Source organism: Amblyomma americanum, chromosome 11, assembly GCF_052857255.1.
Source record: "Amblyomma americanum isolate KBUSLIRL-KWMA chromosome 11, ASM5285725v1, whole genome shotgun sequence".
Taxonomy (NCBI): domain Eukaryota; kingdom Metazoa; phylum Arthropoda; class Arachnida; order Ixodida; family Ixodidae; genus Amblyomma; species Amblyomma americanum.
In genome coordinates, this window is record NC_135507.1 from 5613281 (window position 1) to 5625685 (window position 12405).

Sequence of the window (12405 nt, forward strand, 5' to 3'; positions counted from 1 at the left end):
AAGACACCCGGGTCCCGCTGAATCGACCAATTTTTGGCGCCAATAAAGTTTTTTTTTCTCTCTCTCTATGTGCCAAGCTACGCCCTTCTTTGCAAACTTTGCACTCAGGGCTCAGGACTGAGTGCAAGGTTGTGAACTCTCAGTGTGTGCCCTGTGTACCCTGCAAGTCATGGGCAACGGACATGTGGAAAAGTGATCATCTCCCTTTGTTCTCTCCCCCTTTCTATCTCTCCCTCCGTTCCCCTTCCCACGTGTAGGGTAGCATACCGGGCACTGCCTAGTTAACGTCCCTGACTTTCCGTTTCTCTTTCTCTCTCTCTCTCTCTCTCTTGCATTCGTTGAAAACAATTCAAAAGAACTTTTTGTGGTCATCGTTTACTTAACCGCAATTGACTGCTGCAGTAATAGAGAGTTATAGCATATCGTTACCGTATTTACGTTATCTTTTACCGTGTTACCGGACGCCGGATTTTCCGGTTAGCGCGGCGCGCACGCTAGAAGACGTTTTAGCGTACCGTCACTCCCGTAACTAGTTACCCTAAGGCTAAAGCGAGTGATGATGATGGCTGATGCCCAGTTTTTAATGAAAAAAAAATACGGATGCATTGCAATCATTTCTATGAAGTGAGACGCTACATGCACTTTAATAATGTTTTTTCCTGTATATAGTCAGGCTTAACTGCTCAAATATCGGCAAATAATCTCAAAAACATGGCCTAGTTGTTACTCAAACCTCAACGTATCAGTGAGAGTTTGCAAATTAAAAGCGAATGTCTTCATGTATGGCGAGAAATGGCGCCGAAGAACGCGGCGGCGGTGCTGCGTTTGGTCCGAAGCGGCCGTGCAGGGCGCCACCATGTTTGTTTACAAGCGAACGCTAGCTCTCTCCAACGCTAAAAGGGATTCCGTAAAGTGTTTGCGGACAGGCAAGTGGCGGCACATGCGCAGACGTCGCTTGCCGGGCCCGGTAAACGGTAACGTAAACACGGTAACGATATGCTATAACTCTCTAATGGCGGAACGTTTCCGCCGTGAAGTTACGTACGTGAGTTCGGAAATGGCGGTTAACTGTAGCGAAAATCAAAAGAAAAACTATACTTCTCACATGATGAGAGCAGTGGGCCCTGCATAAAAGGGCAAAAGAAAATAGTTTTAACGAACCAAATCACATCCCTTGTGCATTGCTTTTCTGTGTCTTGAATATACGGTTATTTTCGCTTTGATCTTTTCTTTCGCAGTTTTTGGAATGTCCTTGGCGATTTCCATCATTTTACTCGGTGTCGCGGGTACCACGTACACTGCACTGGTAAGTTAATTTGTAAAACCAAGGCACTAGGTAAATGTGCAAACCTAATGAAATCGAATGTTAGTTTAGTTTCAGGAGAAAAAGACTGACTTGCAGGAAGCGTCGCAGCCGGCATGGCGCTCAGAGTGCGAGCGAGTACATGACTTCATGAAGGATAAATTGCTGACAAAAAACCATGCGGACGCCTAAGTCACCTCAAACGTGGAATGCGACAGCATTGGTTTTCATATTTGTAGCAGCTTATGTTGCAATATTTGTAGCAGCTTATGTTGCAACTTCTGAATGTGTTTGCGTCAGTCTCTCTGCAGCTGTTGGTCCATCAACCGGTATATTCCGACTGCTAGCTGCAGCAGGTATCCGCTGTGCTGTGACAGTCCCATCATTTGCATATATCCTATGTCCGTTTCTAAACTAGGTTGCTCCCAATTCGAAGGGGGCAGGTCGTGATGGCGTCACAAGTTCATGTGACATTTCTTGACCAATTATTAATTTAATTGTCATCTGCTACGGTGGCCAGGGTGGCCAGGCTGCTCCCAAACTAACAGCCAGCTTGCCGCCGGCCACAGTGGGCAGCTTCTGACAACGTCGCAAGGTCTTGTGACCTCTTTCGAACAATCAGTGGATTTCGCGGCATCATACAGCGCATTTTGCAACTGACATGAACTCTATTGCTCTCGCATTAAAATACAAAGTCGGAGGCTGCACTGCAGTCACATCGCACTCGATCCTGTTTTCTCACTTTCCAAAAACTTCTTGGTTTTACTTAAATGCTTTCAGGGAGGCCTAAAGAGCGTCGTCTGGGCTGACTGCGTGCAAGCCCTCATCATGGTTGCCTCACCATTCGCGATCATCGGGAAAGTAATTTACGATTCCGCGCAGAGCGCGGTTCCTCCTCGACCCCTCGACGATTTGAACTTTTCGGCCTACATTTTGCGGTAAGTTTTCCTTTTTAATGCAAGCATGCATTAAAGGTCTGGTGCCGGTGGTTTTCGGTCCTTCTAAAAAGAATTTTCAAAGTTTTTCGTCCTTTCACACCAAGAAAAACTCGGAAGGGTTCACCAATAGAGGGCGACAGTTTCTCTTGGCCATGAACAGAAGGCTACAGGGCCGAAGCGTCCTGAACATACTGTGCCATTGCTTGAAATAGTTCGGTTGCACGGTGGTGCACCTTTCTGCATGGCGTGTTGTTGTGCCCACGGTAACTTCATTCCACTGCTAGAGCATCTGGCGCTATTTTTATTAATTTTTTTACCTCAAATCTCCCCGTGGAGGTATTACATGAGGAGTGGGTGGACTATTGCAATTGTTCTTTCACTGGTTTTTCAAAGAATGTCTTGAAGTGCGCTGGATAAGCGTGATGAACTGCGTCGGCAGGAAGGCGATTCTATCGATTTGCTATCTAGATGAAGAAAGCGTTTAGATGCGCAGTGGTATACGACGCGGTGGTTGATAGACTGCTTCACTGTGAGTAAAATGGTGAGAAACGCCGTGAGCACGCATGATGCCGCATTTTCCAAGTTGTGAGTGGTAAAATTAATGAAAAAGACAGTCTTGCGATTTTACGACGTGAAACCAGTGATGGAAGATAAGATTTTGACTACAGATTAGTGACACTTTAGGAAGAGGAGTAGTCGGAATGAGTGAACACTGCTGCACAATTTTAGATGGATCTGAGGGAGCGCGAAAGGTTTCACAAATGAGGGTCCAAAACTGCGCCTGCGTATTCCAGTTTGGGACGAACGAGTGTTAAGTATGTCAGCAGCTTTACTGAAAGAGATGCTAGTCGCAGGTTACGGCGCGAAAAACGTAAGCAAGCGGTTGGCGTATTTGGTTATGTTAGAGACGTACAAGAGACCCAACAAGATTTATCTGGAATGTTTGTAAGCGCGTGCAGAAAGTTTTACGTTGCTCGAAATTATCGTAGAGGCCTTATGCGCCTTATCTTGAGACTTCACCAAGCTTAAACCGAACGAACCCGGGAATGGTGATGATTTCTCTTCGACGACAGCCGAGCCCGCCTGTTCCTATCACCGCCTGGTAGATATATAGACATGCTTGGTAGAATATACACATATTCTACTGTAGATTTACGATTTACGCAATTTTGCAACGCAAAGTTCAAGATGTTTTTCCTCGTTTGTTTTCTTTTAGGAGGCACGTTGGTCGATACATGCTGCTCTCTCAAGCAAAACAGCAAAGGCTATATTTTGCAAGCATCCCTTTCCCGCCCCGTTCTTTCTCCTGCTTACCGTTGGTCGGCCTCGCTTTTGGCATCGAAGCCGGCGAAAGATGTTGATCGCTGTTCATCAACGGTGACGCCACATACGACATCTGTGAATGATAAAAGGGAAATGAATGAATATGCAAATGACCACTTACAAAATACAGCCTCACGGAAGTCCAATTATGCTTGCATTTGCATGCCATGGATTTCACAGTTAGTTCTCTTCAATGCCGTGGAATGTTGTGGCGTACGTAATGCTAAGAGAGATGGATGGCCGATGTTAGAGGACGCGGAAAAGTTGGCAAAACCAATTTAAGGTGCATTTACGCGACTCGAATGCCTTGCTCTACCCATATTGCAAGCCAGTAAGACGACCAGATACTCAAGATTTGCCTTTCCTTTTATTTTTTCTTAGAACAGAATTGGACCTCACGACTGACGAGACCGTCTGGGCTGGCTCTATTGGAGCCTTTCCCGTTCAGCTTATGCGACTCGGATTGGATCAGGTGATCACGCAGAGATTCCTGGCAGCAAGATCGCTTAGACAGGCAAGATTGTAAGTCGATATAAGAAATCTGCGCAACTCGCTATGTGCGGTTATTATGCGATTGCGTTTGAGCCCCGTTGCAGCGCCAAGCCGGTGTCGTCTGGTGACCGGTGTCACACCCAGTCGACGCATGGTATATCAGGCTCCACAAAAGTTACGGACCACGTATAACACATGATACATGGTTCACGACAGTCATGACACCTCATAACTAATCACGGCTGATTAAATAGTAGAAGCTGTTCGATATACTACAGGAGCCGTGATGTATGTGGCAACTGTTCACGTGCGCATGAGCCATGACCAGTCATGACTTATGGCGGTACATAACAGTGAAGTTAGGATTATGACATACGAAAAAACCAATTAACAAATCGCAATGGTAATTCACGGCGGCATGTCATGTTGACATCAAAGTTACATAGGTGACGTCATGACAGGTGGTGGCATTGTGTGTCACGCACTGACAGATTAACGCGTGGCCGCCGTGGTAGCTGAGTTGCTATGGCGCTCGGCTGCTGGCCCGAAAGACGCGAGTTCGATCCCGGCCGCGGCGGTCGAAGTTCGATGGAGGTGAAATTCTAGAGGCCCGTGTACTGTGCGATGTCAGTGCACGTTAAAGAACCCCAGGTGGTCGAAATTTCCGGAGCCCTTCACTACGGCGTCTCTCATAGCCTGAGTCACTTTGGGACGTTAAACCCATATAAACCAAATCAAACCAGATTAACGCGTGTGTATCAAACGTGGCGTGATGTGTCGCGCTCACAACGAGGTTCTTACGCTGTCACAATGTTATAGCTAATAGCAATTAGGTGTCGAAGTTTTTCTGACGACGAGCCGTGCGGACAGAGTACCTACCAGAAAGCAATTTCCAGAAGTTACGGCGGGTGAATAAAGGCTCATGAGGACTGCGTACACCTAAAAGCTCGGATTGCACGCAGACATTGAGGCTTCATGGGAAGTTTGCAGAGAAGAACACAGCTAATGGCGGCGTATCAGCGAACAGTTCCTGCAACTAGGTTCAAAAATTAGTAGTGGCTCAGCTCGGCTATGCCAGGATATACGTTGCGTGAGCTACGCTGAGCCGCTGAGCAGCAATTTCGCTCTCTTTCTCCATGGCTATACTACACTGGCAAACGCCTCCTATATGTATACCCACACTGATACGTTTGCGCATGCGCACAAAATGAGGGGCGCTATCAAGCGGCTCCGGCGCAGCGTCAGACTTGGCTACTGCGCAACGCAGGCGCACAGCTGGGCATGCGCCGGCGCCGGTGCGTCTGCCGCGGCTATGAAGTGACTCCTCTGGAATGCGCAGACCGGCGAGGCGCGCGCGGCGGCTCCGGCGCTCCAGCTGTGCGCCGTGTTACGTCACCGCTCCTCGCGCATGCGCAGCACGGCTCTCCAGGAGCCACGCGAAACTGCTCAACCTCGGCCAGTGTAGCTCACGCTACAAAACAATCACGGGAAACGCTGGCAGCCTGTCAACCCATTCAGTTCCATTTTTAAGGCGTGAGCGTTACTGCGCCCACTGAACGAAACCAATAATTGAGCTGCCACGTACCAAAATGTGCAGTGCGCGCGCGCGCGCGTGTGTGTGTGTGTGTGTGTGTGTGTGTGTGTGTGTGTGTGTGTGTGTGTGTGTGTGTGTGTGTGTGTGTGTGTGTGTGTGTGTGTGTGTGTGTGTGTGTGTGTGTGTGTGTGTGTGTGTGTGTGTGTGTGTGTGTGTGTGTGTGTGTGTGTGTGTGTGTGTGCGTGCGTGTGTGTGAGAGAGAGAGAGAGCGTGCGTGCGTGTGCGCGCCCGCGTTAGTGTGTGTGTATGCGTGAGCGCGCGCGTGTTAGTGTGTGTGCGTGTGTGTGTGCGTGTTTGTGTGTGTTTTGACACTCGACGTTGTATCTATAACAGATGTCGTTTACAGGCAACCCGGCAGGGGGCGGCTAAATTATTGATTGGTCGCGCGAGATTGCTTGGGAAGAGCAAGCAACCTGGAGCGCAATTACACACAACACAATTACCGCCGTGTCTGTGTTCTTCCTTTCTGTAGTCCTGTGTTTTCGCTCTGTTTGTTCCAGTCTCTCCATTAACGCTTTCTTTTGCCAGCTGCGCCCATCATATCCCCTAAAACGTATTAACCTCATCCACCCGCTAACTTTCTCCTGCCCCCGCTACGCTGCCTTCTCTTAGAATCCACTCCGTTACCGGTAAGGACTAGCGGTTATCTTGCCTCCCTATTACATGCCCTGCCCAAGCCCATTTCTTCCTCTTGATTTTGACTAGGATGTCATTAACCCGCGTTTGTTCCTTCACCCACTCTGCCCGCATCCGGTCTCTTAACGTTACACCAATCATTTTTCTTCCCATAGCTCTCTGCGTTGCCCTTAACTTAAACTGAACCCTTTACGTTAGCCTCCACGTTTCTGCCCCATGGGGCTTCAATACGATCACTCCGAACTGTCATACTGCAACGCTTGAGCTTTGCAGAGGGGTCAGACCTCTCAAATTCACTCACTAAATTGGGCGCCAATGCTCAACTGGTTTTCCAACACCAATTATGAAACCTTCTCTGAGGTCCTTGTGTTGCGTCCATGTGGCAAAATAAATTGACTGTACTGTCAGTAACAGACTATGTTGTTTTTTTTTTTGTTCACAGAGCTGGGTTTGGTGGAATAAGTCTCCTGGTGTTCTGCTACCTCCTCCATGGTCTGGCCGCATTCTCTATGATCTACTGGTTCCGGGATTGTGATCCTGTTCTTTCAGGCTCTATAACTCGCTACGACCAGGTAGCGAACTTGTTCAGTTGCGCAATTTTGTCACTAAATGGGCTACTTTATTCAGTAGTTTCTACCTTCCGGATATCTTCAGTCTTTAATGTAAAATAGCATACATTATTCCGTTCTGTAGCGGCTTCTTCATTTAGGCATACCTTTAAAGTAACAGCTATATAAGGGCGCGGGTGCAGCTATTACAGCAGTTAACAAACGCACCAGGTAATTAACGGTACATTTCTACAACTGCAGTGAGGCGAGTTTCATCAAACACAAAGGGACAAAATTACCTGTGGTTACAACACTTTCTGTTGATTCAGAATTGAGGTTCCAAGCGTGTGATATTTTCAGATGTAAAATCACAAAAAAATAAAAGAGGGAGGCTTTCAGGGCGGATGCATAATGAAGGTAACAGTGGTGAGACGATACGCAGGCTGGTGAGGAGACGAAGCTGTATTTTTGCGTGACGGTTAAATATTTGAGAGAAAGGCACAATCGAGCAACTCTGCCGAAAGGACTCAAAGATCGTTTTTAAAGCATCTTAGCCTTTGCCTTGTGAAACATAGTGCGCGATAAATTATTTTTTGAGCAGGCATTTGGAGACAATCTTTTATCAAATAATTCGAAGTTCTTCACGTGCAGTTGAAAAGAAATACTGATAAAAACCGCTGAGTTTATTACATTGCGTATCGCGGGGCATATTCCTAAATATGCAACGCAATATTCTAGAGGATTAGCTCGCAAGGTACTTAGATAAATCGCGATGTTCGTAGTGTGACACAGTTTTCGATACACTACTGACATTAGGAAACAAATATGTTCCTGCCATGTCGATAAGCAAGCCTTCTAAAGGAAATGTTTACGCAAGACAAACAAATCGCGGACATTGGTCTAGTTCCGTGTGCCACTGCCAGCTTCATCCCTTGTCTCAAGATAAAGGCTAAAACTCTAAGAGCTTTTCTTGAAAGCTTTTCCTGAGAAAAGTCTGCGAGCCACCGTGTAAACGCCATTTCCATGAATACCATCCGTTCACCATAATAGTATTATTAGCTTCACTTCACATTTAAACACTGACTAAATGTCTTACCATTCATTTCATAGATTGTACCGTACTACATAGACAAAAATGCCAGTTCCGCCCATGGATTCCGAGGTTTGTTCTTGGCTGGACTCGTCAGTGCGTCAATAAGGTTAGCACCAGCCCCTGACGCATTCTTGACTGAACTCTCTATGTAATTCGAACATGTCTCAACAAAACAAAAAGCTGATAGTCGAACACATGTAAAGGCGATAGCGCGAAATGTCTAGCATAACCCGAAAAAATGAAAAAGGTTGAACTCTCTTCATAAGGGTGGCCCCTGAAAAGCATATAAAAGTTGATTACAGTTACTCACTTACCCAGAAAGAAATTGTGTTAGTAGCGAAAGTAGCCTGATGAACGTAATCTCAGGCGCAAGCTTAAATGATCAAGTGCTGTTGTGGGTTGAAAAGCAAACCCTGCGTGTAACTGAGCGCACCTGACAACTCTTCGTTTGTTTAGGGTGCTTTCACACAGAGCAAGACACGATTCCGATTTGAGTACAAACTAGCACAGAAAACCTCACATAGCAATAAGTAATAACCATAACCATAAAGCAAAAACTTGGTAAAAGTTATTCACGGGCTATGTGTCTTCGCTGCAAGTGGCAGGTAGCTATAATCACGGTGAGCATATGGGCCTCGATACCCACCTTCACGAGCACGCAGAGCGCAGTTCTGCTTCAGGTATCTGTAAGGAGCTTTCATACGCATCCTGGTTCACATGTTTTGCACCTGCGTACATACGGTTGGTACGAAGGCCAGTTACGATCACGTGAAGAAAATTGAATGCCGGCTGCTCGTGCAACAATTCTGCGGTTGGGGCAGCGGCAAGTAGCAGACAGTAGTGCTCTGCTTGATTGGTTGATTTTACCGCGTGTATGCAAAATGGTTGCAATGGTCTCTGTTGGACATGATAAGCTGGAACCATCGTGAATGTAGCTACCTACAACGAGCTCGAGAACGTTTTGCATAAAACTAGTGTCAACAAAAATGCCGTTTGGTAGTTGTTTTTTTTTTCTGAATTGCACCTCATTTCAGTGCTCGGCTTACTCTTATTTTAAACACCTAGCTCAAAAATACCTGCAATGCATGACGAATAATTGTTTTTTTCCATATCCCTTAGCGCATTCTGATTTTTTTTCAAAGCTCCCATTTTAGTTCTTGCTTATGTTGTTGAGGCTTAGCACTGGATGGCATTAAAGGATTGTTAAATTCTTTGTGCGACAGTCGGATGAAATTTGCAGGAGCCCTGAGATCTTTACTATGTTGGCATTTCAGCACAGTGTCCTCTATTGTGAACTCACACGCTGCAATTTTGTACGTGGACATCGTGTCACCGTACATTCCTATTTCCGAGGAGAAATCTGGCCATGTGATGGTGGCTCTTGGTAAGCTTTTCGCATACGTTTTTACGGCATGCGGACCGGGCACTAGAAATTGCCTCGTAGTAACTTACTCGCGATCCTCGCCAAACGAATGCTGTGTTTGTGTGCCTTTCTTAGCAAGTGGAACGAATTGCAATGCAAGTCGTGCACAATTTTTCGCCATGACATTGCTCGGGTTGACCACCTTGCGCTACAACTCAGTTACTTCGTCGCACCAATAGCCTTCTTGGTACCTCACGCATCCTGCCAACTTTGCGACACATTTTTTGTTCATTTAATAAATTTCGAGGTTATGCACTGTTTTTCCAATCCCTCCCGGTCATTGGAACAGTATGGATGTCACCAGTCATCGTTACCAGCACAGCGAGCACCAGCTTCTCAGTGAAATTCACGCTAGTAGAAACCTTTCAAAAGCGTACAGTTCAACAATATAAAATTTCATCTGAATTGCAATTTTTTCATGTTTCTAATGTGAGATGTAGATATACCAGAAAAGTACTCTTTATTTGCGAAGCAATCTGCGCAAAGCACGCATTTTCTTCGCATGACTGGTGGTGAGGCCAAAAGAATGAAAGTACGCTGAAAAAAGTACAGCAGCTCTACCTCCTCGCGACCAGGTGCGCTAAGGTATTACGAGGATTTACCTTCTAAACCCACTCAGGCTATGAGAGACGTCGTAGTGGAGAACCCCGGATTATTTCGTCCACCTGGGATTCTTTAAAGGGTCCCTGAAAAGTATGTTTAATGTTGGCTACGAAACTAATCCATTATGCAGACTACAGTCCACCGAGCGTTCATGCCGCGTGCAAGACCTCAAAAGAGAGCCGATAAATTACAACATTTTTAATATTTGGGGGGGGGGGGGCACTCTGTTGACCTAAAGTGCGGTGAGGCGAAAGCCTTTAGCGCGGTGTTGCTGCTTATGTCACTGATGTGTGGTTAAGATGTGAATTAAGTACACAATTGTTACTACATATGCACTGGCAGGAATTAGCGTAGTCGCTAGCACGCTCAGCTGCGGAACGGAAGGATGGCGTCTCGAATCCCGCCGTGCGCAAGGATTTTTTCTTATCAAGTTGACGTCATTTGATTGACAGCTATAGTGGACAGATTTCGCGAACGGAGGGACGGAACGAGCATTAAGCCGATGCCGACGCATTCGTTCATTGGTCTGCTGTCGCTGTGTAACAGGGGAAGCAGTACGCTTGCGTTTGCCCGCATTCTGAGACTCCATTGAAGCGAGCGCTAGGAGGGAGGTTGCGCGACACCCGACTCCGTCGAAATCTGCGAGGCGTCCAGCGCGCGCCGGTGGCGCCACCTCACGCATGCGCAGTGAACTACCAATGGCGCAAGAGCTTGACGGAAGGACGGACAGGGTCGCGAGCATCGGCCATTAAAGATTTTCGCTTTAAAAATTTCCGCTTCCGGTCCTCGCGGCGACCAGCAGTCACAGGTTTTTCACCCGAATCTTCACGCAACGCGTCATGTAGCGCTCGTTAGGCCAGCAGCGGAGGCCTATCATTGGTTCACCGCGCGAACTCTTTCAGACGTCGCGTAGCTACCATGTACGCGTCCACTCCGGTGCGTCAGGAAGCTCCGCCCTCAAGGGAATTCCCGCGCACGTCGGCAGCCGGCGGAGAGGTCGAGTGCGTGCGACTGGCAGAGGAGTGCCTACATTTCAGCGTGCAAAAGGTGGCGATAGGAAAAAGGCGCGAGGATGCGGCAATTCAAATTTTGGCCACAGATAACTCAGCTTCCACAAAAAGCATTTAAAGCTCTTTGATGGAGGATATTTGTGCAGCAGTGTCTTTTCACGTCCTCGGCATACCACAACTTTATTAAAAGCACCTTTCAGAGCCCCTGGCATGGCACAGTGCACGGGTCTCTAGCATTTCACCCCTATCACCGCCATAACAACCCAGCCGCCGCTGAGGTTCAGGTGCGCTAACGTGGAAAAAAAAAGAAAAAAAGCGGGGAAGGAGAGAGTTGAGGCTTCTTTTCTTTAGATTTTCGTTTTTTTTATATTTAAGTCAATAGCGCCAAGCAAACTTTGCAACTAGCTTTGATTCGATTTTTAAATTTGAAAAAAAAATTTACATTTCATGGCCAACAAAATGATGTGGGCGTGATTAGAATTTATTCCAACACAATTAATGTTGTGCAAGAGTTAAGCGTACGTTAACAGTATGCGTCGCAAGCTCATTTGATTAGATTACAACAGGCACTGCTAAGATCTCTACTCGAACACATCTGCAAAATTTGGGCCTGTTCAAAAGCAAAGCTAATGAAATTCACCAACCGCCCCACTCGAATTCCTACAGTCTACTTTCTTAATAATGGTAGCGTAGAACTTACGACAGTTTTCCTATATACCTTGGAGTTCATCTTCATACCTGGCCGCCGTGGTGGCGCAGTGGTTATATTGATCGGCTGCTGATCCAAAGGACGCGGGTTCGATTCCGCCCGCGGTGATCGCGTTTCGATGGTTTCGAAGTGCTAGAAACCCGTGTACTGTGCGATGTCAGTGCACATTAAATACCTATAGGTGGTCGAAATTATTCAGAGCCCATACTGTTGGGTCCCTCATAGCTTGTGTTACTCTGGGGCGTTAAGCCTATAGCCTATGGGGCGTTAAGCCCCATAGGCCAATCAATTCAGTCTTCAGTCCGGTGTAACTTGGATGACTATATTAACACTATCTTAGTATCCAAACACTCACTCTTCTTAGGCACAACGTCAAGCATGCAATTTCACACTTAATAAAACTTACATATGTCACAGTGATCCGCCCGAAAATCGAACACGCTTCTACCGCATCGAATCCTCATCAAACGTGCGTAAAAAGCAACAGTGAATATCTGGAAAGCCGTGCTGCCCGCTTCATGTTTTAAGATTATTCGCGCTTCACCAGTGTTAGTCTTAAATCAACGTGCCGAGTTGTAATCACTATCACGTCTCCGCGAGTTCGCTCGCCTAAACTTATTTCATGAAGTGTATCATCATTCCGCATTCCATGAAGACTTCTTTTTACCACCCCTGCAGTCGTCCCGCGCCGCGACCACGATAAAGTAAAATGCTAACTTTCCGCTCATCTCTT

At 46.8% G+C, this 12405-nt stretch overlaps 2 protein-coding genes across 5 annotated transcripts in view; one reads left to right on the forward strand and one right to left on the reverse strand.

Moving 5' to 3' along the window:
• Positions 1-12405, reverse strand: part of LOC144111304 (lysosomal protective protein-like) — a 268952-nt gene that overhangs the window by 103598 nt on the left and 152949 nt on the right. For all 4 annotated transcript variants that reach the window (XM_077644558.1, XM_077644559.1, XM_077644562.1 and 1 more), the window contains exon 2: positions 3556-3637. In XM_077644558.1, coding sequence (XP_077500684.1) covers positions 3556-3637 — 82 coding nt within the window. The remainder of the gene's footprint in view (positions 1-3555; positions 3638-12405) is intronic.
• The window catches only part of LOC144111301 (sodium-dependent multivitamin transporter-like), a 38180-nt gene that overhangs the window by 9516 nt on the left and 16259 nt on the right, over positions 1-12405 (forward strand). The window contains exons 5-10 of the mRNA XM_077644555.1: positions 1239-1306; positions 2084-2241; positions 3946-4086; positions 6729-6858; positions 7945-8033; positions 9202-9311. Of these exons, the coding sequence (XP_077500681.1) occupies positions 1239-1306; positions 2084-2241; positions 3946-4086; positions 6729-6858; positions 7945-8033; positions 9202-9311 (696 nt within the window). The remainder of the gene's footprint in view (positions 1-1238; positions 1307-2083; positions 2242-3945; positions 4087-6728; positions 6859-7944; positions 8034-9201; positions 9312-12405) is intronic.